Source organism: Zingiber officinale, chromosome 5B (assembly GCF_018446385.1).
Source record: "Zingiber officinale cultivar Zhangliang chromosome 5B, Zo_v1.1, whole genome shotgun sequence".
Classification (NCBI taxonomy): Eukaryota; Viridiplantae; Streptophyta; class Magnoliopsida; order Zingiberales; family Zingiberaceae; genus Zingiber; species Zingiber officinale.
Window position 1 is genome coordinate 133,524,273 of NC_055995.1, and position 26,740 is coordinate 133,551,012.

The following is a 26,740-nucleotide window of genomic DNA, read 5'->3' on the forward strand; positions in this document are numbered from 1 at the left end:
TGACTAGTAACTTCTAAAGGAGAGACTTATACTCAAAGAGTTGTCTTGAGTAGCTCGTGCATGGATACGAATAGAGATGAGGTTCGATAACATCACTACGGTTGATGCCCTTATCGTTACAGGTCATCTATAAAGTATACCTAGCATAAACTTACTTCTTATAAAATTTTAATTAGGTGATCATGTTTAGCATGTTGTATCCTTGTATGCATGTGGTGTGTGTGATGTAATAATTAGGAATTATTTTATTTTTCGCTGCATATGTTTACTAAATGTGTTCTAGTATGCACCCGCATCGGGCATATCCCAACACAAGATTCATATCCCATGAGGTGTGAGGATGAACCAAAAGGAGAACCTAATCCCCTAAATCGTAGAAACCTGAGACATGAAGAGTCGCCTACAAAAATAGATCGGTATGCCAGAAGAATAATAGGCTATCATAGATCTTAATAGATCAATTCCAATTCGCCGCCACACAGTTTTAGAAAGTAACTCAGGAGTTGTGGGGTCATGTGACAAGGGTCTTCTTAAGAAATCAATCTCTCATCTCTGTCGCTTTGAAAGTAGATGACGAATTGGAATGAATATGTCGGTATAGTCCCAAAAGTTTAGATCGAATACCATAGGATAGTTTACCTACATAAATATCCATTAAGGATAGAAAATCAAACATAGATTAAGTATTTATAATCATTGTGGTGAAACTGAAATCCTATAATCATCCCCCAATCCAACTTCTCCATTTGACCACTTTCTTTCCCTAACCACTTGTGTTCTAGGCCCTCTTCCAAACCTTTCTCTCTTTCTCTCTTATTCTTGTGACCACACACAAACTCAACTTTTTAAATAACTTACTTTGTAAACTCATATAGTGCTTAATCAATAGTCCCTGTAAATTAATATTTTATTACTTATAGTTTCCATATCAATTGGTGCTACGGTGAGAAGAAACCACTTCTATTTTTGTAGACAAACTACTAATCTTCTTTCTATATCCAAGTTTTTAGATGAGATGGAGCATGTAGACATTATCTATGCTTTGTTGCCTTGCCAAAATGATTTCATAGCCATAGACGTTGTCTTACCGACTGTAATACAACAGATGCTAGCGAAATTTGTCGAATTGACGCAAAAGATCTTCCTCCTAGTCTACTACACATGAGAGATATCCAAAATTAGATTAATCTTATTCTGGATCGAGTTTGCCTGATCAACCAGCATATCGCTTTGATCCTAAAGAAGTTGAAGAATTACAACATCAAGTGGTAGAGTTTCTAAAAAGGGTTATATATGTGAGAGTATGAGCTCATGTATAGTTTTTGTCCTACTAGTGCTGAAAAAGGATAGTTTATGGAGTATGTTTGATAACAACCGAGTCATTAATAAGATTATAGTTAAGTATAGATTTCTAATTCTCCACTTAGATGACATGTTGAATCAACTATCATGTTCTAAGGTCTTCTCAAAAATTGATCTTAAAAGCGGCTACCACTAGATCAGAATAAGGCCTAGAGATGAATGGAAGACGATATCAAGATGCAACATGGGCTATATGAGTGGATGATCATGCCTTTTGAATTGTCCAATGTGCCCAACACATTCATGAGATTTATGCATCCAATCATACAATTCTTTATGGGAAAGTTTGTAGTGGTTTACTTTGATGACATTGTCGTTTATAGTCTAACATGGGAGTTACACTTTGATGACCTTCTTGTTATTTTTGAAAGGCTGAAAACTGAGTGTTTATTTGTCAACAAGAATAAGTGTTTATTTTTTACTACATTGGTAATTTTTCTTAGTTTTATTGTGTCTACTGATGGTATACGCATAGATCAAGCAAAGATAAATGCAATCTTGGAGTAGACTCAGCCAAGGACCTTGCACGATATCAAAAGTCTCCATAGCTTGGCTTCTTTCTGCCTCCGATTTATCAAACATTTTAGCACTTTGATTTCTCCCATCACTGAGTGTCTCAAGGGATGGAATTTCAAGTGGTCTGAAGAAGTAGAGACTAGCTTTCAATAGTTAAGCAGAAGATGACTGAGACGCCAGTTTTAACACTTCTTGATTTTAACAAAGTATTCGAGGTCAACTATGATGCATTCTGCATTGGTATAAGGAATGTTTTGAGTCAGTCTGGACATCCAGTTGCTTTCTTCAATCAGAAGTTGTTTGGATCAAAGAAGAATTATTCTACTCGTGACTTAGAGCTCTATGTCATTATTTAGTCCTTGAAGCATTGAAGTCACTACCTAGTACAAAAGGAGTTCACCCTGTTTATTAATCATGAAACCTTGAAGTGCATCCATGGTCAGCATAAGCTGAGTAGGAGAAATGCCAGGTTGATGGCTTATTTACAGGAGTTTACCTTTACATTGAGACATTAAGTCGAGAGTCTGAATAGTGTCACAGATGTCTTAAGTCATCGCTTTTCATTACTTACCACCATGAGTACCAAAGTTGCAGACTTTGAGGTTTTTTTTAGATATGTACATAGTTGATCCTTCATTCAAAAGGATATTCTAGAAGGTACAAGATGATTACTGTCACGATTTTGTTTGACATAATAGTCATCTGTTTCATAGATTATAATTGTGTATTCTAGATTGTTCACTGAGGTAGATTATAAGTGAGCTTTATAGTGAGAGGCACTTTGTGTTGGTGCAACATCCCTCAGGTCAATGTTGACCTGGTTGACCAAGCTTGAGTCTTGGTTTGAATATTTAAACCTCAAAACTTCTAAAATTGGGTTTCCTAAAGTTTTAGGGATTCCAAGTCATTATTGGTGCAATGACAGAAGTTACCACCATGTCTTTAGGGGGAGGGACTCTTTCAAGACATAAAAATTATTTTTCATGAACCTTGGAAGGTGGTTAACCTTCCGTTAAGAACATGCTCAAGGTTGAGCGTTTGAACTTTAATGGGAAGCGGATATCCTCATTGTTCAAGTGGTTTCAAGTGGATAATGCTCAAGGATGGACATTTGCCTACATTGGGGGAGAATGTAGGGTTAAGGATAATGAAGGGTATGAGACCTTCATTATCGTGTTGATCACAACGAGTGAAGCTGTGAACACAAATGAGCAACTCTTCAGGGGGAGAGTTTTCAACAAGTGAATTTGTTGATGTGTGCCCAAAAATGGGGCATGGTTTGATGTGTGCCAATAGGGGGAGAATGAAAGGGAGTAAGTTAGGCTTTTATTACCTAGAGGGAGTTTGCCCTCTTAGGGGGAGAATGAAGGGCTTAACTTATGTATTCATTACCTAGTGGCATGAAGAAGGTTTAGGCTATGGGATTAGCATAACTTACATGTGGTATTGTAAGTGATAGTGTTGGTATTGTCAAACATCAAAAAGGGGGAGATTATTGGTGCAACATCCCTCAGGTCAAGGTTGACCTGGTTGACCAAGCTTGAGTCTTGGTTTGGGTTTCGATGTTTGACAATGCAAGGTTGATTGAAGAAGAGTCAAGTAGATCAAGGATGACTAGATACTTGACTGGGAAGTCCTAACTGGGATAATCCTAGTGAGTGAAGCTAGGCAGGAGGAAAATCCTGGTGAGTGAAGCCAGGTGAAAGACCTAGTGAGTGAAGCTAGGCAATTGGAAAGTTCTAGTGAGTGAAGCTAGGCATAAGGAAAATCTTGGTGAGTGAAGCCAGGTGAAAGACCTAGTGAGTGAAGCTAGGCAATTGGGAAAGTCCTGGTGAGTGAAGTCAGGCAGGAGAAATCCAGAGGGGTCAAGGTTGACCAGACATCTGGTGAGAGTCCAAGTAGGTCAAAGGGATTGACCGGATACTTGGCACGAGGAAGAAAAGTCCAAGTAGGTCAGAGGGATTGACCGGATACTTGGCAAGAAGAGAAAAATCCAAGTGGGTCAAAGGGATTGACCAGACACTTGGTGAGAGAGTCCTAGCTGGTCAAGGGTGACCGGATGCTAGGTCTTATGTACCAACAAGTCATGGTTGACTAGATGTTGGTTTAGGGGGCTTTGGACTTGGTTTTGGGCAAAAACCAAGATCTGGATTGATCAGCCGATTGATCCAGCAGATTTGGATTGATCGGTGGATTGATCCAGCAGATCTGGATCGATCGATGGATCGATCCAGCAGATCTGGATCGATCGGCCGATCGATCCGGTGAGTCCCCGCGAACAGAATCCCTCCGGATCGATCCGTGGATCGATCCAGAGGTCCCAATCGATCGGTGGATCGATTGGGACGCTGCTGATTCGCGCGATAAGCCCTAGATCGATCCACCGATCGATCCAGGCATTATTCCAGAGCACAGAGGCGCTCTGGATCGATCCAAAGCCTCCCCGATCGATTGGGAGCATTCCAATCGATCGGGATTCGACCGTTAGCGTCGATTTAAGCCGCAGGCGTGCATTTCCTTCGGCATCTCTTCACCGATTCACTCTAGATACTCTCCGGCACCTCCATAGCTCTCTCCAAGCTCCAGATCGCCAGTTCTTGAAGATTCTTGGAGGCTTTTCCAAGTCAAGAGGCGGATCTATTGCAAGAGGAAGAAGTTAGGGTTAGGGTTTTCATTGCACATCTTGTAAGCTTTTGCTTATCTTGTATTTCCCTTTCTTCTTCTTGTATTGAGAGTGTTGTAGGGCTTCTCCGCCTTTGGTAGTTACCATAAAGGAGTGTTATTCATAGTGGAGGGTGTGTGTGTTGGTGTGGATCCTTGGATTAGTCACCTCTTGTGAGGTGGATACCAAGTAAACCAACCGTGTTAGCGTTGTATGTTGTTTCTTTGTATTTCCGCTGCACATTCTTGAAGAAACAAGCAACACCGAGCAACGAGCGAACGCGACGAGCTATTCACCCCCCCCCCCCTCTCTAGCTACTTTTGGTCCTAGCAAGTGGTATCAGAGCGAGGCCGCTCTTCACCGGAATCATCGCCGGAATGGTCAAGCATATCAAGAAAAGCTAGAGGGTGAAGAAGTTGGAGCAAATTCTTCAAGTTCAAGACTTTATCAAGCTCAACTTCAAGATGCAATTCCAAGATGGACTTGGATTTGACACAAGGGTGGCTCCACCATACACTTCTACGAGTTTCGATTCTTGGAAATCAAGAATCAAAAATTTTCTTATGATGGAGATAGAGCAATGGTTTGCTCTAATGGAAGGCTTCGAGGCTCCAAGAAATTCAAAGGGCAAAGTTCTCAAGAGGAGCAAGTGGAGCCAAGAGCAAGTCCAAAGGTGCGAGGCCAATGATAAAGTGACCAAGCTCTTGGTCAATTTATTGCCAAGCACCATCCTTTGCAAAATTGGAGAATTTGAAGATGCAAAGGAACTATGGAGCAAATTGGTCAAGCTTCATGAAGAGATCCCCTCCACTGTACAAGAGCAAGAAGAATCCAGAGAGGGTGACTCTTTGGAGCAAGACCAAGAGGAGGACTCCGAGGTTGAGAGATGCTCAACCTCCGAAGAAGAGGAAATCCAAGAAGTTTCATCTGCAAGGGAATGCAACGAAGGGAACAAGGAGGGAGCATACTCCTTGTTTCATATTCAAGATGATGAAGCCTCCACCTCTAGGATTGAGGGGGAGCAATTCTTGGTGACGCCGGATCAAGAAGAAGGAGAAGCTTCTACATCCGGGTCAAGAGAAGAGGAAGAGGAAGAAGCTTCCATCTCCACGAGTAAAGCAAAATCAAATGGAGGAGAATCAAGTTCGGATCAAGAGGAAGCTTCTACCTCCGGATCAAAAGGAGGATCAAATGCCATCCCTACACATAAAGGTATAAATGTTTCAATTAAAAATAAAAATCATATAATATGTTTTGAGTGTAGGGAAAATGGGCACTACAAGAGCAAGTGTCCCAACTTGGCCAAGAAGAAGGGTCAAGTGGCACAAAAGGACAAGGTGAAGCCCAAGGAGACCATTCCCGGAACAAAGAAGAGCAAGGAGCATATCATATGCTTCTCTTGCAATCAAAAGGGGCATTACCGGAGTCAATGCCTCAAGGGGAAGAAGATGGTCAAGGCTCAAGGAGGCATTAGTCAAGGGGGAGCCTCCAAGGTAAAGAAGAAGGTAACATTTATTGAGCCTACTCCTTTACATTATGGTAAAAAGCATGATAGTTCTAATTTTTATCATTTTAATGCGATTTACCATAAGAATAGGAAGCATGAGGGCTTTAAGGAAAAGCATGTGGCCCTACATGCCAAAACTACTACACCTAAGGTTAGGAATGTAGGTAAAAATCTAGGCAATAACTCTAAGGATTTTAGATACAAGCCTAGAAACCAAAATGCTCATGGACTTAATGGAAAGTCAAAATCTAAGGATTTAATGGTAGAAAATCAAGTCTTGAGGTCAAGGCTTGAAAAAATGGAAAAGACCCTAAAAAGGATGAAAAATATCCTATTAGGGTAAAATGGGCATAACCTAGGTTTAGGAAAATCAAAGTCATCCAATGGCCATAGAGGTTTGGGATACAAACCAAAAGCTAAGAAAGATGTGCCTAGTTATCATAGGGTTTCATATAGTTATGGAACAAACCCTAAGTCTAGTGGTCAAGCCAAGAATACTAGGGAAGTCATCCCTAAGAGTATCTTTGCAACCAAAGTGACTAAGACTTCTAAGAAGTCTAAGAAAGTCACTAACAAGGTCACAAGGGAGGCTATCCCTAGAGTTGACCTAGAAAGTGTGACCAAGGCTTCCAAGAAGCCAAACAAGGTCACTAGGAAGGTATCTAGGGAAGTTATCCCTAGTGAATACCTAGAGCATCCAAGGAGCACCAATAGGTGTTGGGTTCCTAGGAGCATCTTCTCTACCCCATAGATGGGTTAGAGAGTGTCAACTCCGATTAGAAGGATAGTTAACCCAACTTTGAGGAAATTGACACTCAAGGAGCATTTTCAAGGTTTTGTTAACCTTTGAAAATGAAATGGAATTATTATTTACTCCTTGAAAGAGTAAAATGTGCCTAATGGTGGAAGAATTGATTTTAATCTTAAATGACACATATTGGGAAATTCCTAGAGAAATACCAAGTTGGGATTTTGGTATTTTCTTAGAAATTTAAGGCAATCCGGGCCTTGATTTAGTTGGCTACTCTTGTAGAAAAATGAAATATGTCAACATTTGAGGAATATGCTTAATTTCAATTGGCATAAATTAATCAAGGGAATTAGAAATGCCAATTTAGGTTTTGGCATTTTCTTGAAGCACTTTAGGGCAATCTAGGTTTAAGTTGTAAGTTTAGCTAAGGTTTTAAGGATACTTAGATAGTTAATCTAGGTATATTTTATTTATGCTAAATCTTGCCATGAGTGTTTGCCTATCATATGCCATGACATCATGTCTATTTTTACATTCATGTTTTATTATGAAAAATTCAAAAATACCATGTCATGACATTCATACATCATGTAGTTATAGGATATTTTCTTTTGAAAATTATTTCCTTTTGATGTATGCCATAACATTATCATGCATTAAGTTTAATTCCTTGCAATTAAGGATAAAAGACATTTAACAACACTTTTTAACAAGTGACATCCTAGGTGGATGTCTAATAACTCTAAAATGCCTAGATAGATATGCATGATCCCTAGATTAGGGCAAAACCAAAATCTCACATCTCACAAGGACTATAAGGTGACTTGTATGTGTTTTAGTGCACATTAGATACAAGTGAGATGTTAGGAAGATGAACAAAACTCAAGATGTTGATTTAGTGCATTCTTTTGAGTTTTAGGTTCATCAAAACACATAGTTATGTGTTTTCCCATCATTGGGAAAGCTAATGTACAAGTCATGTGCATTATGCCCAAGGAACATGATGGGATATTGGTTTTGAAAATGTTTTAAAATATTTTTGGAAAACCTTGGTGAAGGCTATCTTTTGATAGTAATCACCATTGAATAGTTAGACACAAACTTGAAGAAAACGCTAAAGTTTATGCAAGTTTTCAAGTTTGTGTCAATATTTGAAAATATGATGTATTTTCATAGAAAATTATTTTTCCATGATAATATACGCCCTAAATAATGTCTACACAAATTTTCACAATTTTTGGAATTTTGTAGAATTTTCTAGGGGTGTCTGAAATTGGCTGAAATTGAATTTCAGCAATTTCAAGTCTTCAATCGATCAGTGGATCGATTGGAGTGCCTCAATCGATCAGCCGATCGATTGGAGTGCCTCAATCGATCAGCCGATCGATTGAGAAGGCGTTTCTCGTGAGCAGAAGCTCGCTGGATCGATCAATGGATCGATCCAAGAAGACTGAATCGATCAATGGATCGATTCAGCAGGGTTCAATCGATTGGAACCCAACTCCAATCGATCGAAGATGCTGATTTTGGCTGGGAAAGCTTATTTTCAGCATTTTGAACCTATTTTAGTCTAGGTAACCATTCCTAACCCCTCAAAATACATTTGTATACATAAAAAAGGGTGTTTTCATGTTGAAACCAAGGATGGATTAGTTAAGGAAGGCTAAGTTGAAGTTTAGGTTGAGGTTTGGTTCAAATTTTGAATATTTAAACCTCAAAACTTCTAAAATTGGGTTTCCTAAAGTTTTAGGGATTCCAAGTCATTGTTGGTGCAATGACAGAAGTTACCACCATGTCTTTAGGGGGAGGGACTCTTTCAAGACATAAAAATTATTTTTCATGAACCTTGGAAGGTGGTTAACCTTCCGTTAAGAACATGCTCAAGGTTGAGCGTTTGAACTTTAATGGGAAGCGGATATCCTCATTGTTCAAGTGGTTTCAAGTGGATAATGCTCAAGGATGGACATTTGCCTACATTGGGGGAGAATGTAGGGTTAAGGATAATGAAGGGTATGAGACCTTCATTATCGTGTTGATCACAACGAGTGAAGCTGTGAACACAAATGAGCAACTCTTCAGGGGGAGAGTTTTCAACAAGTGAATTTGTTGATGTGTGCCCAAAAATGGGGCATGGTTTGATGTGTGCCAATAGGGGGAGAATGAAAGGGAGTAAGTTAGGCTTTTATTACCTAGAGGGAGTTTGCCCTCTTAGGGGGAGAATGAAGGGCTTAACTTATGTATTCATTACCTAGTGGCATGAAGAAGGTTTAGGCTATGGGATTAGCCTAACTTACATGTGTTATTGTAAGTGATAGTGTTGGTATTGTCAAACATCAAAAAGGGGGAGATTATTGGTGCAACATCCCTCAGGTCAATGTTGACCTGGTTGACCAAGCTTGAGTCTTGGTTTGGGTTTCGATGTTTGACAATGCAAGGTTGATTGAAGAAGAGTCAAGTAGGTCAAGGATGACCGGATACTTGACTGGGAAGTCCTAACTGGGATGTTAGGTAGAAGGAAAGACCTAGTGAGTGAAGCTAGGCAGGAGGAAAATCCTGGTGAGTGAAGCCAGGTGAAAGACCTAGTGAGTGAAGCTAGGCAATTGGAAAGTTCTAGTGAGTGAAGCTAGGCAGGAGGAAAATCCTGGTGAGTGAAGTCAGGTGAAAGACCTAGTGAGTGAAGCTAGGCAATTGGGAAAGTCCTGGTGAGTGAAGTCGGGCAGGAGAAATCCAGAGGGGTCAAGGTTGACCAGACATCTGGTGAGAGTCTAAGTAGGTCAAAGGGATTGACCGGATACTTGGCACGAGGAAGAAAAGTCCAAGTAGGTCAGAGGGATTGACCGGATACTTGGCAAGAAGAGAAAAATCCAAGTGGATCAAAGGGATTGACCAGACACTTGGTGAGAGAGTCCTAGCTGGTCAAGGATGACCGGATGCTAGGTCTTATGTACCAACAAGTCATGGTTGACTAGATGTTGGTTTAGGGGGCTTTGGACTTGGTTTTGGGCAAAAACCAAGATCTGGATTGATCAGCCGATTGATCCAGCAGATCTGAATTGATCAGCCGATTGATCCAGCAGATTTGGATTGATCAGTGGATTGATCCAGCAGATCTGGATCGATCAGTGGATCGATCCAACAGATCTGGATCGATCAGCCGATCGATCCAGTGAGTCCCCGCGAACAGAATCCCTCTGGATCGATCCGTGGATCGATCCAGAGGTCCCAATCGATCAGTGGATCGATTGGGAGCTGCTGTTTATGCGCGATAAGCCCTAGATCGATCCACCGATCGATCCAGGCTATTCCAGAGAGCACAGAGGCGCTCTGGATCGATCCGTGGATCGATCCAAAGCCTCCCCGATCGATTGGGAGCATTCCAATCGATCGGGATTCGACCGTTAGCGTCGATTTAAGCCGCAGGCGTGCATTTCCTTCGGCATCTCTTCACCGATTCACTCTAGATACTCTCCAGCACCTCCATAGCTCTCTCCAAGCTCCAGATCGCCAGTTCTTGAAGATTCTTGGAGGCTTTTCCAAGTCAAGAGGCGGATCTATTGCAAGAGGAAGAAGTTAGGGTTAGGGTTTTCATTGCACATCTTGTAAGCTTTTGCTTATCTTGTATTTCCCTTTCTTCTTCTTGTATTGAGAGTGTTGTAGGGCTTCTCCGCCTTTGGTAGTTACCATAAAGGAGTGTTATTCATAGTGGAGGGTGTGTGTGTTGGTGTGGATCCTTGGATTAGTCACCTCTTGTGAGGTGGATACCAAGTAAACCAGCCGTGTTAGCGTTGTATGTTGTTTCTTTGTATTTCCGCTGCACATTCTTGAAGAAACAAGCAACGCCGAGCAACGAGCGAACGCGACGAGCTATTCACCCCCCCCCCCCCCCCCCTCTAGCTACTTTTGGTCCTAACACTTTGGACTTGATAATTAAGTCATTAGCTTTATCTCTATTGATTTTTATTGGCTCACAAGTTAACGAGTAATATGGTTCACTATGTAGACCGACATTATGTATACAACGATCTAAAGGGATTCTCACCAATGCGGGCTTGTACGCTCCCTTACTTTTTCCTTAAACTCTTTGGTTCGATGTCAATATGAATTTTGTATTGGGACTACCCTACACCCAACAAACCTCGAATTCTATTCTAGTTGTGGTTGATAGATTTTAAAAGATGACACATTTTGTAACTTGCAAGAAGACTATGAATGTTGTCTGGATTGCCCATCTTTACATGGCATTTCTCGATTCATGACTTCATATTATGATACTAAGTTCATTAGTCATTTTTGGAGGAGCTTATGGGAAAAATTGAGAACGCAATTGAATTTTAGCAGTGCTTACCATCTCGAGAAAAATGGACAAACTAACATAGTGGATCAAAGTTTGGGTAATCTTCTAAGGTGTTTGATAGGAACTAAGCCAAAATAGTGGGATTTAGCATTACCTCAAGTAGAATTTGCCTACAACAGATCAAGAAATAAGACCACATATTTGAGTCCTTTTGAGGTTGTCTATGGGCAGAACCCATCTGAGGGTACTGAGTTTAGCCCCTATCCCACGTATAAGACGATCCAATCCTAGAGTAGATACGATGGCAGAGATCTTCGTAGTTATTCAAGAGAGCAACACTAAATACAAGACTTAGGTTAACCATCATCGTCGTCATATACTTTTGATGTTAGCGACTTTGTTTGAGCTATATTGACTCGTAATCGTTTTCCTGTGGGAAAGTATAAAAAGCTTAAATATTGAAATATTAGAGCATGTGAGATACTTCAGAAGATTAATGATAATGTGTATCAATTGTGCCTTCCTAGTCACTTGAAGACTTCTGATGTATTCAATGTAAAGCACTTAACTCCTTATTCGAGGAATGCTAATGTGAACTCGAGGATATGTTTTTTTCAACCTAGGGTGATTAATGCAAAATCAACCCTAAAAGACCTACCCAACTTTAAAAAGTTATAACTTTTGACTCGGGTATCAGAACAAAAGGCTCTTAGGCTTGAATCGAAGCTCGTTCATAGACCTATATTTGTTATTAGATAAAACCCATAACCCCAATTTGGATCCTAAAAACATTACTTAGGGTTTTTTTGAGGGCTTCAAACATATTTTTCTACTATTTTAAGTAATTTCTATTTTTATAGTATTTAGGATATTTTTATAAGTTTTGTCTATTATGAGTCAGGGTATTTTTGGAAGTTTTGCCTATTATGAGTCAAGATTTTTCTATATAAGCATCTATTTAGCTTTTTAAAGCAGTATCCATTATTCTTAATAAAGTTTTCTTTTTTATGGTAAAGCCTAAAAAATGGTAGATTTCTCTTTGCCTTTTTCTATTTCTCTTCTTGTCTTCTCCTTAAATCCCCTTCACATTAGCTCGCAGGATAATCGCTATCCTGTCTGACATCACTACATACTTTTAATTTCCACTTACGACTAGAATGGAAGGAAGCCAAGGAGGCTCATCATCTCGATCTCGAAGGGGAAAGGAAATAGTGAATCTGAATGAGCTCATCCACCGATAATGAGATTGAGTAACTTTTGACATTTGAAATATAAGGAAGTGCTAATGCAATTACTTCTAAGGTTTAAGAAGTTCCTCCTTTAACATCTTCTTTTTTATATATACATTTTGAGAAGGTCACTCTTCCGTCGAGAGAATTCTGTGCAAAATGTAAATAGTGTAATGCTTCCTACAAATTCCAAGCCGATGGTGTCAATAGGTCGTTGAAACGACATGTAGAAGCGAAATACCCGACAAAATATGGAATCGATTATTCTCAAGTATAATTATCTAGATTTTCCACTAGTGAAAGTACTGATTTTGATTTATTTTTATATTCTGATAATAAATTAAGAAAATCATTAGCTAGATTTGTTTCAGTAGAACATTTTCATTTAATTTTGGATCTAAATGTACTTTTACTTTTTTTTTAATGAATCTTTTAATCCATTTGCGAAATGCGTTTTTAGAATTGCACTTACTCGTATAATTAAAAAATTAATAAACTAAGAGGAAAATTTAATTGAAGAATTTAGTAAAATAAATAATAAAGTTTATTTTATGTTATGATATTTGGAATGATCATTGGCAAACATATTCATATATGAGTGTGACTTGTCATTGGATCGATAACTCCTAGAATCTTCAAACTGATTATTGTTAGCTTATAGAATTTTTGATAAATCACATACTGCTCAGGACATCTCACAATTATTAGGTTTAATTTTAGAGAATATTGTGGCAAAAAGACGAATACGCTCGCCCCCAGCGCCCCCGCCAACCCGTCCCAAGGCCAACACGGAGGAGGTAAATCACGGGCGGCTACTAGCTTTTGGAATAGTGACTAGCACATAAGGGAAGTATTTACCTCGGGTTTGCCGAGATTCGAACCCCAGACCTCATTGTGGCAATACCTCATGCGCTAGCCACTAGACCCATCCGAGAGGTTTAATTTTAGAGAATATGAATTAACTCATAAAATATTTTAAATAATATTTGATAATGCTAGCTAGTTCTAGTACTACTAATATAGATGAACTAAAATTTATATGCCAATTTATTATTAGTGGTTTATTTTTTGATATTTGTTGTATATGTCATATTTTAAATTTATGTGTTCAAGATGAATTAAGAATTTTAGAAAGTTATATTAAACCAATTAGAATGGTTATTTTCTATTTATGGTCACATCCATCTATAATGAAACAATAGGTAGATTTTATAAAAATAATAAAATGAGACCTAAAAAATTTTCACTTGATATACCAACAAGTTGGAATATCAATTATTACAAGATGTATTTCAATATAAAGAATTATTATGTTCATTTTTATATAAAAATATTAATATATATTTATTTTTATAATAATGAAATATTTGTCGTAATATTTGTGAAATTTTAAAAATATTAACGATACAACCGAATAACTTTTTAATTTTTATTATCCAACTTCTTACTAATTTTAGAAAATTTTTAAAGTGTAGTATTAGTTTTAAATAAACATAACTAATGAATTTTTTTTTTCTTGCGTATTAGCAATGAAAATGAAATAGAAAAAATATTTTTTATATATTTTTAAATTTTATTTAGTTTTATAAAAATATTAGCTATGTATTATGATACTTTAATTTTATTTAAAGATTATTCTTCTTTTGATCCTAATAATATTATACATAATATTAAAAATTAATATTGAAAATTATTTATATGATATTTATAAAGAATAGAGTATAAAATATGAAATATAAATTAATATTTCTGAAATAAAAAATACCAATAGTGGTACAAAAGCATAAATTTTATTTTTTAAAAAAAAAGTATATCTGCTATGCCTTAATGCCCTCCTACCACAAATTTTATTAAAAGAATGAATGAAACGTTTAAGAGAATTTTCAAGTTCTATATATGAATTTAAGAATTATTTTACAACTTTTTTTGATTTTAATGAAGCGGATAGTGAAGCAGATTTCGATTTATTAAAGTGTGACCACAGAAGGTTCAAAGATTTCCCGTCATCTCTATAATCGACAAAGAAATTTTAGTTTGTTCAATGTTAACAATTGTTATGGAACAAACATTCAATGTCGACGGGAACATATTGGATGCGATGATCGAGTTTGTCTCCCGACTCATGGGAAGTCCAAGTATTATTCGACGATTGGACCAGAGTAAAAAATAATCTAAAGAATAATACAATTTTCAAATGACGAAATCGAAGAATACTACGAGAATAGGAAATAACAACACCAATATATCACTTATTAAGGTAAAATGGTTGAAAGGTAGGAAAACTAAGTGAATTTTGATCTTCTGTACTCTAAAGTAGGGATGCAAATGAATCAAGCCAGCTTACGATCTTTTTGAGTCGACTCAAAAAATATTTGATTTATATTCTAATTTATCGAATTTAGGCCGAATTCGAACATGTTCAAATTTTTTTTCAAGCCGAACTCGAGGTCAAATTATATTATTCGATAGTTCGAGAGTCTTAATATTTTATTAATATAAGTTACATATATATTAAATAAATAAATTTCGAACCTTTCAAGTAGCTATTTTCAAATAATAATTCAAATAGTTCACGAATATATTCGAATCTTTCGCGCCAAATTCAAATTAAAAATTTTGAATTCTTCAAATTTCGAATTCGAACTTTAGATTTTTCTACCTATTTAACTTTGATACGATTCTTTTACCTCCCTATTCTAAAGAGATACATAAATAATTTAAATAAGTGTAATTTTTTTATTTTTTTCATAAATTTATAATTTTAAAAAATAAAATAATAATCTTTAATTGCGATGGATCATGCATTGAATCGTGATCCTTGATTTTAAATAGTGAATAGTAATCATCACAATTAAAGTAAGTTAAGGATCGACCAGTTAAAAATGGACGAACCGTAGAATCGTCAATTCCGAACACTGATCAGATCTAACAGTGGCACGCAATGGAAGTAAAAACTCGGAGAACCCCTTGCTTTTAACAACTTCCTCTTCATTTAACATGCACAGAGACACTTTTATATTGACAAGACTTGACCTAATTATACCGGAGCTGTATTTATGACACTATCTTTTGCTAGACAGAAGGCTACTTCTTCAATCAATGTCTCTACATGCAGTAACTTTTCCTTTCACCACAACGACACCCCCTATAAAAAACCCTGACCCCGGCCCTCAGTTGTCACATCTGCTTTTGCTCATTAGGGTTCGTGGGTGTGAACGTCGAAGCTTCCCTCAGAGAGAGAAAGGAATACACCAGCCATATGTAAAAGGTGAACCCCTCAGTTTTGCATGGATTCCTCCTGCTTTTGTAAATACTGATAGGTGAGCTTGATATATATACATAGATGTGATTGTTTGAATGGAAAAGAAAGTTGAGTTCCCATGGCATTTGAACACCCAGATGATGCTTGTTAGGTTTGCATTCTTATCTTTGCAACTTGCTCTCTGATTTGACAATCAGCAGGTACTTTATTCTTCTACTTATTCCTTCAAGCATCCATCCAGTTAAAGTTGCAGCAGCCTCTGCAGGGGCGATATTTAATGGCCATATCTGTCAACTTTCGATTGGTTCTCTTTAGTTTTTGTTTATCTTTATGATCCACTGATATTATCAAGTCGTGGTTAGCTAGCTGGAAATAACTCACGAATAAAGACAACAAACACCAGTTGCAGAGAAGATCCAGTGGCGAGGTAAATGCCATGCACGCCATTGAATTCAAAGCATGCAGGGCATTGATGGACTTCTCATACGCCTTAAATGCTCATCGCAGTCTTGGTTGATGACAAAGAGAAAGTAATAGTAACAACAGTTAGGATTCCAAGGGTCTCTTCTTCACCATGCTTTGGAAGTAGAGCTATATCTCAGTGGAGACTGATAGTTAGAAATGACTGTTTGTGAACATGAAACAAATCTATTCATACGACCAGTAAGATGAAGTGGAAAACATAGAAAGGCATGTTTGGTAAAATGGCACAAACATATATCCTTTTATGACATGGAATTTGGCATGCTGATCGAATTAGAATCCAAATTTTGTGTAGACTTTTTCGATGTAAGACACATTTTGGGCTTAAATCGCAAAGTATTTTGCTTTTAGCGCGCATCTCGTTTAAAGTTCCAATAATGAGTGGCTTCACTTAACTTAGAATTTCTATAACCATCTTGATTTAGTTTAAGTGTGTCATCATTTAATTTAATCGAGTACTTTTTTAATTATATATATATAATTATAGTAGTTGCTTTAAGATTTATACATGATGTTTTTTTAGTTGGCATCGGAAATTTAATTCTTCGAACTGATAAATTTAGGGGATGATTGATTTAGCTCTAGAAAAAATAAAAAAATAGGATTTAGATTTTTGGTAGAGTCTAAAATAATAAAGGAGACCAATAGGTGTAATTATGCTCCAAGTTGTTAATTGATCAAGTGATTTTGATAATTCAAGAGGATCCAAGAGACTTGGCAAGTCATTATTATTATCGCAGTCATTCCCTAAGTGGATTCAAAGGATAATTCAATCGATTAGAATTGAGTGACTAGACTAAAGGATTGTTCCTAGAATTTTAGTTTTTTAAAAAATAAAAAATAAAAACAACAGGAAAGTAAGTGGTTAAAAGATGATTTACTCACCCAATCTTATCAATTTAAATCATGATAATTAAAAGTATCCATATTAGATATTCTATTTAAAAATTTTATTTTAAATTTTAATTTTAAATATTGTAATTAAAAAATTTTGTATTAGAATTCTAACCTATAGTGTATTAAAAAATGACTATCTAAATTTAATAAAATGATTTTTTTAGCTGTATTTTGTGCTCAGCCAAGCTGAGGTTCGACCCCAACCATCAGCTGAGTCCGTGGAGCTAAGGGAGTTGTAAGGAACTGTAGGATAGAACTCCCATGGGGATGCTCGGTGCGAGTCGAGACGAAGAGCTCACCCACGTTTCAAAATCACGGGCCTTCCCATGCAACGCGTTCGCCATGCACTTCCCCTGCCCACCTGCTACCTTCCAGTTCCACCATCTAAACCATCTTCCCTCCGAATCCGGATAGCTGGTTGCCGACGCAAATGGCTCGCAAGCTTGTGGCTGCGGCAGTGGCAGCTTTCTTCCTCCTGGCCGTCAGTGGAGCTGCAGAGCTCCGTGGCGGCGGCGGCGTTAGGGCGCCACTGCTGGTGACGAAGGAGAGCAGGAGAGCAGTGGTGTCGACCGACGCCGGAAGCATCACATCCGTCGACGTGAACCACGAATCCAGAGGAAGGTACCATCTGGAGTTCATCACCATGGAGCCCAGCTCGCTCTTCCTCCCTGTGCTACTCCATGCTGATATGCTCTTCTACGTCCACTCCGGCAACGGAAGAGTACATACGAGTGTTAGAGAGGATGAAAAGGAAAGGGTAGAGCACGTGGACGTGGAGAGGGGTGACGTCTCTGTCGTGGAAAAGGGTAGCGTATTTTATGTACAAAGTCGTCCTTCCCTCACAGAGGAAAGCCTCCAAATTCATCTCCTATTCAACCATGTTGATGAAGGGAACTCCGAGGTAGTTTTTCATTATAAGCTAGCTTTAATCAAAAACAGTCACTTAATTTCTTGCCTTTGATTTAGAGCTCTGATTTATGATTTCAGCACTTTCTATCTAATTCTGTTGCGGACAATAGAAGCTTATATTAACTTCATTTGGTATCAAATTGGATGATTGTGAGTGCTCCTAATAGAAGCTCTGAAATAGTAGACAGATATTTGCTTTGATGGTGCCCATCAACACTTATTCCATCTGATTCATGGAGTTTAAATTTCCTGAAAGGGGCTTCCTTCCTGGCCAAATCTGGGTTTTTGATGATCAATGCATCCTTATTAAGTTCTAAGTTGTGGCCTTTTCCCCTATAGATCTTTCTACTCTGAAAATAAGTAGTGTTTAGTGTTGAACCTTTATTTCTGCAGTAAGATTTTGTTATTTTTCCATCTGTTTCACTTGAAACCATATCTCACATGGATGTAGAAAGCATGGAATGAAGCTTATTCGATCATCGGCGATCTCATTCACGGGTTCGCGGCAAAGATCCTCCAAAAAGGATTTGGGGTAAGCAGAATGCTATGTGTTTATGATTGTTAGAGGTAAATTCAATAGATTGCTTTAATTTCTTTTGTTTGTCCATTTGATATGAAGGTTTCTGAGGAGACCATCCAAGCCATCAAAAGGGTCGAAAAGCCTCCTTTGATCATTCCTTTTCTTCATAACAATGAGATGATGGAAACACATACTTGGATCAGAAGAATTACGAGTGATACGCATGATGAATTGGCAAAAAAGAACAAGAGCAAGAATAAGAAATTCAACTTCTTCAAGGCCAAACCCGATGTCGAGAATTGCAACGGATGGAGCACTGTCTTGACCCACAAGGACCTCAAGGCTCTCGAGAGCTCCCACATTGAAGCCTTCATGGTCAACTTGAGTAAGGCAAGTTTCTTCAAGTACTCTTCTAGCAAAGTATATCTGAACATTAACGAGGAGTTTCGCGATAAATCAGGGGTCTATGACAGGGCCACATTGGAATCCAAGTGCATCAGAAATTGCTATAGTGATCCATGGACAGGGAATGGTGCAAGTAGTTTGTCCCAACCAGGCACCAATTGACATGTACCAATGCGAAGAGATTAACTTCAGGGTGAAGGAAGGGGATGTGGTGGCGGTGCCGGGGCATCTACCGATGAGCCATATGTCCTACAACAATGGTAGCCTTGTATTTGTAGGATTCAGCGGCATCACCGGAAAGAATTCACCACAGTGGCTGGTAGGGAAGAATTCGGTGCTTCGTACTATCGACCAAGAGATTTTGGCACTGGCACTGAATGTTCCAAAGTCTATCGTTAAAGACTTGGTGAGGTCTCGATCGGAGCCGATGATCCTCGATTGCACATCGTGCGCAGAGAAGCTTGATGAGAAAATGGAAGAGGAAGCATGAATTTAAAAGCAATGAGAATGCACAATAGATGTTGCTTCCTGTTTCCTTGTAATTAAATAAAACTTCATGTATGGTTTACTAAACTGAGAGTCGAATGCACAACTCGATCTTCTGCTTCATATTTATCTCAAAGGCACTGGATAGAATGCTTTGTTTCCATTTTTTTCTTCTTTTAGAAGGGAAAACAAACATGCAACTCCACTGTATTTAAGCAGTGAGGATCTTATATAGGGCACATGTAAAGGGACAAACGAAAAAAATAATAATAATTAAACTGACAGAGAACAAGGTAGAGTTCATTTAGATCCAAGTAGGGATCAAGAATCAAGTTTAGTTAAACTTGTATTCAAGTTTCATTCAGCAGTTCTACTTGCTTAGAACATTGCAGCAGTATGACATGTATATCTGAAATCATACATCAATGAATATGAGCAGACTCATCATTTACTTTTAAAAAAAAATCAATTCATTTTCTGATCACCCAAAAGTGCTATTTGTTTATATTTATCTATGTATCAGTTATTTTAACCCACTGTTGAATAATCACAGTTTACCTATATGACATCTGAGTAAATAATTACAAATTTACTGATAAATTTCATTTTGGAAGAAGCATAAAAGTTCAAGATCGAAGGTTGTACATGCGATACTCTCTATTTCAGTTTAGTGTAGCAATGGTGTGTGCCATGGGATAAGCTGGATATCTTGTTTGATGTTGAAAAATGGCCTTTCTTTACTCGCTTGACATTGAGAAACCAAATGGAAAATGGCCTTTCAATCTTCATAGATTACTTTCTCTGAGTTAGTTATCGAAGCTTCCTTATCGGCAAAGCCCCACCGAAAATTTTCTCCACTTGCTTTGCTTCCATCTTTAGATCATCCAATATCTGTATCTCTTCTTTGCTTAGCCCCTTCAATAAGTTCTCTGTATCCTTCTCAAGCTCCATAAATCCATCAGAAAGCTTCTGAAACAATGTCACTTCAGTCTTACCTATCTCCTCAACTTCTTCTTCTATCTGTTCGACTTCTCTTATGATTGTTTTCTCGCCCTCCTCAACTGTTTTCTCCAACCGTTCGACGAGGGGAGGCTCGGGGCCGCAGGTATTGTCTGTTTTGATGAAATTACTAAAGTCTCGTCCAATACTTTTTGCTGCCTTTTCTAACTCAGGAACTATACTATCAGGCAATACTGCACTTCTGGTGTATACAACTGCACCGCCATATCCATCCCAGGCATCATTTCTACCTCGGTAGTATACAAATATGTAGTCATCTTCTTTATTCTCGACCTTGGATGATATAATGTACCTGCAAACGGCATGGGACAGATTATGACATCTATTTAGTAAGCTTTGCAACTTAATTGACAGAAATTCGAGGGAAAAAATTCAGATATGAAAACAAAAAGTAAATTATAGAGAAATGTGTGGAGTGGGTTGACAATCATACACTGAAAATAAGACTGTGATCTCATTGGATGACACTATAAAGCAATAATCAATATCTATGTCCTTTTTTATTTAGTAAAACATCAAGAGTAGAGTAGGGGTATCACATATGCGAGGCAATCAATCTTTATACAAACTGCAATTAATGTTGGCTATGCAATAGAGGATAGATCAATTTGCTTATGGAATTTATTTATTTTTGATATATGATGTGTTCTTTTTGGGTGCCGCTATATCTTTTGTAACAATTCAACCATAAGAGTCTATAGGAGTGTTAATGGATTGGTGCCTAACACACCAACCTCTTTAAGCATATCAAGTGCATACTTATGTCTTGAGTATATAGAGGGGGTCATCCCATTATTTAATTCATTCAATCAAGGTTACTTATTTAGAGATTCTATTTTTCTTCTCTTGTGAGATTGCCAATTGAGACACATGAATCTTGAGATCATTGGCTAAGACACATATTTAACCTTGCATTACGTCTTACTCATGTTGCATTAAGAAAGATAATGTTTAAAAGCCACTTCCATACCCCCATCACACATTTGGCATAAGCCTCTAGATTAATAGGACTATATATTTGGGAAGATTATATTAGTGTTTGATAAACTTTTGATACTTTAACAAATTCTCCTCGTGAACTTCAATAGTGGCATAGTGGTGGAGATAGTGAATCAAAGTATGCACCATCAAAAGGTCAAAGTTGAACTGAAATTAGTTCTTTGCTTTTTATAATTTCCTAGGGTAGCATCAAAGGTGCACTAGGTGCAGCATAAACCTCTTCATATTAGGCTCTAACAAGTACAGATACAATATTTTTAATACCAAGAGAAGTAAAATGTTTTAGAGAAATACATCTTTTATCTGTCATTTGTTTGTATTTACATTGAGCAATGAGATATATTGTTATTTCACTAGATGATTATAAAGCAGCAAATAAAAAAATATATGAGCATAACCAGTGAAAGCAGATGAACACACATATATATAGGGGGAGAGAGAGAGAGAGAGAGACCAGTCATCTTGATAGTGGAGGTACTCGTTATCGTGATTGTATAGAATCCCAGGCTGTGAAGAATCTTGTACAAATCTCTGGACAGCAGATCTGTTGAAGAAACCACCATCTAGTGTGCTTATCCTCCATGATAAATTTCCAACAAGCTTGTCAGATTCCACATGAAACTCATGTAACTGGCAGTTAAAAGTATCAAAAGTAGGATTCAGACCACTTGTTATGAACCACTTTCCGCTGAAATCTGATATATTAAATGTTTTGACAAGAATAGATGGATCAGGTACTGGAAATTCGCCTACAGTAGACTTTCTTGGAACACATTTCTTGCTTGATACTGCACATTCATTGAATTCATCGACAACACTGTTTTCAAAGAGGTCTCCACATTTAATCTGCACAATAAAAACTCAGTTAGGTCAGTTAGGCTCACTTCTAGAATATGCAATTCTAGCATGCACAACTCTAAACAAACACAAATAACCTGGCATTCAGTCTCATCAGGTCTGTCATTGCAGGTCTGCAAACATGCAATATTTGCAGCACAAGATGGGTTAGCAATGCACTTAGCTAATTCCACCCTGATAATAGAATAAACATGAATCAATATTGTGTTGTAAGAGTGTGAAACGAACACATTGTGCATTCATTCAGTCTTAGATAAAGCCCGATAACCTTTATCTCCATGATGCTTTAGTATCTATTTTTTCAAGTTAATGGTTCCTTGATAGTTGAATACTTATATGGACATTTGGACAAGAGATGAGGTGATTAGCTCTCCCTATTTTGTCATCTAGGTTTTCCAGGAGAGGTGATGATAATCATGAAGATCATGGTAGGTCAAATATATTCAACACTCAGCAACACTAATGACCAAAAACGAGGATTAGGCTAGTATCTAACTGCAAGTGCAAACTTAGCCAGTTAGCCTACACCAAGATATGGAAAAGCACAACTACTGTGTCAGAAAATAAGCTATAAGTACTGGAAATTGAAAGGAAAACATTACCTTGAAAATGTTGCAAAGGAAGGAATTATGCCCTGGTATTCATGAAACTAAGAAAAGGAGGAAAAGGACAAAGAAAGACAGATATACTCTACTTTAAATGGTTTGGCACAAGATATCAAATGGGACATTGGGACTCAAAAGAGGGCTTAACTGGATAACTAGAAATGGGTTTGGGGCGCAAGATGGTGCAGTTACTGCTTCACGATGAAGAATGAGAATACCTGAATTTTCTTGAGTCATGAAGGAGCAGTTTATTTCTTTTCTAGAAAATTTCATTTTGCCACTCACCCTCGCTAAACTTTCATTAGGTCAAGAGGTTTTCAAAACCATACAAACAAAAATGTAATTTCCTAATCATTGGAGTCTGGATTCATGGTTGTGGGGAGAGCAATATATTGGGAACTCTGAGGGAAAAGTGAAATTTTTTCCAAAATTCAGAAAAGGTATTCAAACAGGAAACGTAAATAGGTGATTAGAGAAAACAAAAAAATGGGGAAGGAAGAAAATTCTACATGCTAGCCGAAGTTGAAATACCTGCATTCCTTCAGAAGGCAAGAGCATGTCTTGAGGGCATCAGCTGCATCAACTGATGGAACAAATAGAACAGTACATGATAAGAATACTGAGATAATCATCAGATCCAAACGATGCCATTGGTTAATAATAGGAGACCAAAGTGACCTTGGCAATTTAATCCCATTATTCTGTAAAAACATATAAAACAATTATTAAGAGAAGTGTTGTCAATTTATTATTTTTATTTCTTCATATCTACATCTTTGGCCAATACCTCAGAACTAGATTTAAATGCAGTAAATATAGTTGCTGCAACAATATTCCTCCCAACAGAGACAGCATTTTCATTGCACTCCAATTTCCCACTATTCATCTGAGATTTAGGCCAAATATTCATCCTTGCTGCTCCTCTATTGGACCATGATTTTTCTGTAGCATAGTGACGGTACCAGCAAACACTCCCCAATTTCCTATTGTACTTGATGACATGATTTAAAAAGCTTCCCTCAGTGGAAAAACAATTTGTCGAGAGACCAGACCTCATGCCTATGGCCAAAATTTAACAAGGCAACCTAAAAACACAAGCTTGCATGGTGCTTTAATCTTTGCATTGTAGATGTTCGAATGTTCCAAAACTCTTTCTTCCTAGCAACAACAACAACAACAACCAAGCCTTTTTTCCTGCCATTTAATCAAAAATTTAATGAATAAATCAAAATGGAAATCATGAGAATGTTTCTGCAAGAAACTTAGTCTAGAAAACAAAGGGTTCTATTCAGGGAAGGTTCCATGAACTGCCTTCTTAAACTATAAGAAAAGCATGTATACCAAATTATTTTGAATGGATATTCCGGAAATCATGATAAGCGGTTCTATAAAAATGTTGTTGGTTCTTTGAGGTAGTCCATTGTAAGTAGCATTCCCTATCATTTGTGAATAAGGGTAATGGTTTAAAACCCAGCTCATGCATTTTTTACCTTTTAAACCAATCAACTTGAGCTATTTTTATTCTTCTACCTTTAGAAACTAAGTGAAAGGTTGAGTTCCCTAATTCAAGTTAAATAAGAGGAATCATATTAGAAAGGATTAGAAATGCAAAAGGAGAACAATTTATTCAGATATAAATGTTTCATTCTAAAACTAATTGTAGGTGAAAGGTATTCAAAATGGAAGAGAACCTGAAGATGTTTCATGATAGAGATGAAATATTTCATATAGGATGTAACAGAATTCACTAAATGAGCAAAAGAAACTGAAGATTTTCAGCATGGTAGAGTTGAAACATTTAGTATAAGATGCAACAAACTAAAATGAGCAAAAGAAACTGAAGATGTTTCACCATGATAGAAATAAACATTTTGTATGAGCAAATCTTTTGAGTGATGAGTTTAATGAAACATTTAGTAAAATGGACCAAAATACTAGGATGCCCCTAGACAGTTTTCAGAATTTTTAAGAAATATCACTATTCATGCACGTTTAAATAAGCATATCAATTCAATTTTATCATTGCTTATTCCTTGAAGATTAATAGGATTTAGCTTTGAATATAAATTCTTTGATGATAATATTGCTTGAAGATGAGGCTACTACAAGGGAATCACATATAGACAAAGCGAAATAGTCTTACATAATTCTAAAGCGTTAATTTTTTTTTCATGGTAAGGTTTTCTAACATCTAAAGTGATGATGGTGATGGATCAATAGGTTTATCTCTTGAGAATTTATGAATTACCAAACTGAGAATAACTTCATACTACTTTATTTCACGGTACTTTGCTACTTCTCAACCCAAACTTTTCGATGAATTAGTAAAGGTAAAACCACTCTTCTTTCTTTTCATTCTTATGGAAAAGGGAACTATCTCAGCCTTTTCAACTCCAAGAATTCTTTTGTTTGTTCTTTCAATGCCAACAGATACATATATCTTATCATATTATGTAATGCCATAACAATGTAAATCGTTATTCTAAAACCAATTACACCATATGCAAAACAGTATTATTCCCGTCAAAGATCAAAACTCTGACATGGCTCAAGATTTTGAACATTGATACTAATGACTTTTCAATATTGTTTTGGCATTAATACATAGTAAGGTGGCAATGTGCCACTATACACTAAATAAGCAAAAGAACTAGTCTGTACAACCTTTTGACATCCAATCTTGTGAATTTTTTACATTCAGCTTGTAGCCACAGATTGGAGAAAACAATAGTTTGAAAACCACTCTGTGTTCTAAAGCCCAAAGTTGAAAATAGTTCTAGCACCAATTTGAATCTAAGCCCCAAAATATTGTAAGAAAATTTCATAGTAGCAACATTTAAATGAAGCAGGAACCTTTCTGAAACTGCACGGCACCTAAAATCCTCAATTAATGATTAAAAAAAAATCTACTTCCAAGAATGACATCCAATCGTATAAAAAACAATGTTTTTAATTTATTCGCTTTTCTCTCTAGTATCCTACATTGCCACTGTTTTCTCTCCTTTTTCTTGTCTAGAGAGGCTTTGACAATATAATATAAGCAAAAAGAAATCACATTTAATAAATTTGTGTTTCACCAATAAATTCTCTACCTTTTGCTTCGATAAGACTACACAATCATAACACCAAAACCTATTGCATACTATACCGCTAAGCTCTAACAGATAATAACGAGTGAACCTTGTCATATAAAAAGGCTAAAAGCCAGGAATCCCATACATGTCAAGGCAACACAAAACGTTCTACCATGCCACATACTTTTCCTTTTTGACAAGTTGGAAACGTCCCGGTCATCAAAATCATAAAAAGGGCATTCATTCCTAACCATCCTAATTCTAACCAAAAACAATAAAGCTACATATCTGCACTTTTCAAAACCCTGCCTTTCCTGTCGAATTCATACTTAATGGCGACATAATTGAAGAAATCATAAAAATGCGGGTCCGAACCTGAAAAAAACAAGAGGCGAAATGGAGGGAGGGCAGCGCTAGCTACGAGTAGTCCAGCTTCGAGTTGGAAGGGTGAGGGAGTCGGGTTAAGGCGGGAGGATCGAATTGAGCGAGAGGGAGGCGAAAGGGAAATGAGTGGAAGGCGTAGAGGGAATCGGATAAGGCAGTCGCCAGCGGTGCGGAGGCGCGGAACGTGGAACAACATAATCCATTGTTCGTTATGCACATTCCAAAGTTATTTTTTAAAATATTTATCTTATTTAAAATTTAAATTTTGATATTTTATTATTTTTAAAATATTTTATCATTGTACTACATCCGATGGAACATTGTTAGTTTCGATAAAATTTAGATATGTTGGTGATATGCTTCCTCTTTAAAATAGTTGATCTATTGATGTGATATCTTAATCTTGTCGGTCACTCCTTGTGATGGGATTTGATAATGTGATTCAAGTTAGGTGTTTGTATATGATCATTTGGATTGCCAAACAATTTTAGAAATTGATTTCACATTGTCTAATAAT

At 37.2% G+C, this 26,740-nt stretch overlaps 2 protein-coding genes and 1 long non-coding RNA gene across 4 annotated transcripts; 2 read left to right on the forward strand and 1 right to left on the reverse strand.

Moving 5' to 3' along the window:
• The first annotated feature begins 15,497 nt into the window (after positions 1 to 15,497).
• LOC121987898 lies at positions 15,498 to 16,412 on the forward strand. Its single transcript, XR_006113761.1, has 3 exons — positions 15,498 to 15,589; positions 15,665 to 16,010; positions 16,091 to 16,412. It is a non-coding gene; the product is annotated as an uncharacterized LOC121987898 (long non-coding RNA).
• A 738-nt stretch (positions 16,413 to 17,150) lies between these two features.
• Positions 17,151 to 19,395, forward strand: LOC121987897 (vicilin-like seed storage protein At2g18540). The gene is made up of 4 exons (XM_042541600.1): positions 17,151 to 17,864; positions 18,324 to 18,404; positions 18,492 to 18,782; positions 18,853 to 19,395. The coding sequence occupies exons 1-4, from the start codon at positions 17,394 to 17,396 to the stop codon at positions 19,285 to 19,287; spliced, it is 1,278 nt and encodes a 425-aa protein (XP_042397534.1). The 5' UTR covers positions 17,151 to 17,393; the 3' UTR covers positions 19,288 to 19,395.
• Positions 19,396 to 19,730: 335 nt separating this feature from the next.
• LOC121986095 (violaxanthin de-epoxidase, chloroplastic-like) lies at positions 19,731 to 26,396 on the reverse strand. Of its 2 annotated transcripts, none has more exons than XM_042539900.1 (6): positions 26,215 to 26,396; positions 23,553 to 23,923; positions 23,297 to 23,466; positions 22,238 to 22,334; positions 21,757 to 22,148; positions 19,731 to 20,595 (listed from the first exon to the last, which is right to left on the reverse strand). In XM_042539900.1, the coding sequence occupies exons 2-6, from the start codon at positions 23,820 to 23,822 to the stop codon at positions 20,094 to 20,096; spliced, it is 1,431 nt and encodes a 476-aa protein (XP_042395834.1). In that variant the 5' UTR covers positions 23,823 to 23,923; positions 26,215 to 26,396; the 3' UTR covers positions 19,731 to 20,093. The 2 variants fall into 2 exon arrangements, with proteins under 2 accessions (XP_042395834.1, XP_042395833.1); XM_042539899.1 differs by having other exon boundaries at positions 23,553 to 23,959.
• Between the last annotated feature and the right edge of the window lie 344 nt (positions 26,397 to 26,740).

Coding starts and splice junctions, on each gene's coding strand:
- LOC121987897 (XM_042541600.1), top strand. CDS start 17,394: ATGGCTCGCAAGCTTGTGGCTGCGGCAGTGGCAGCTTTCTTCCTCCTG. Junction 17,865..18,323: donor TTGATGAAGGGAACTCCGAG/GTAGTTTTTCAT, acceptor ACATGGATGTAG/AAAGCATGGAATGAAGCTTA. Junction 18,405..18,491: donor TCCTCCAAAAAGGATTTGGG/GTAAGCAGAATG, acceptor TTTGATATGAAG/GTTTCTGAGGAGACCATCCA.
- LOC121986095 (XM_042539900.1), bottom strand. CDS start 23,822: ATGAGGTCTGGTCTCTCGACAAATTGTTTTTCCACTGAGGGAAGCTTT. Junction 22,335..23,296: donor TGCCTTCTGAAGGAATGCAG/GTATTTCAACTT, acceptor TTCTATTATCAG/GGTGGAATTAGCTAAGTGCA. Junction 20,596..21,756: donor CTCCACTATCAAGATGACTG/GTCTCTCTCTCT, acceptor TGCCGTTTGCAG/GTACATTATATCATCCAAGG.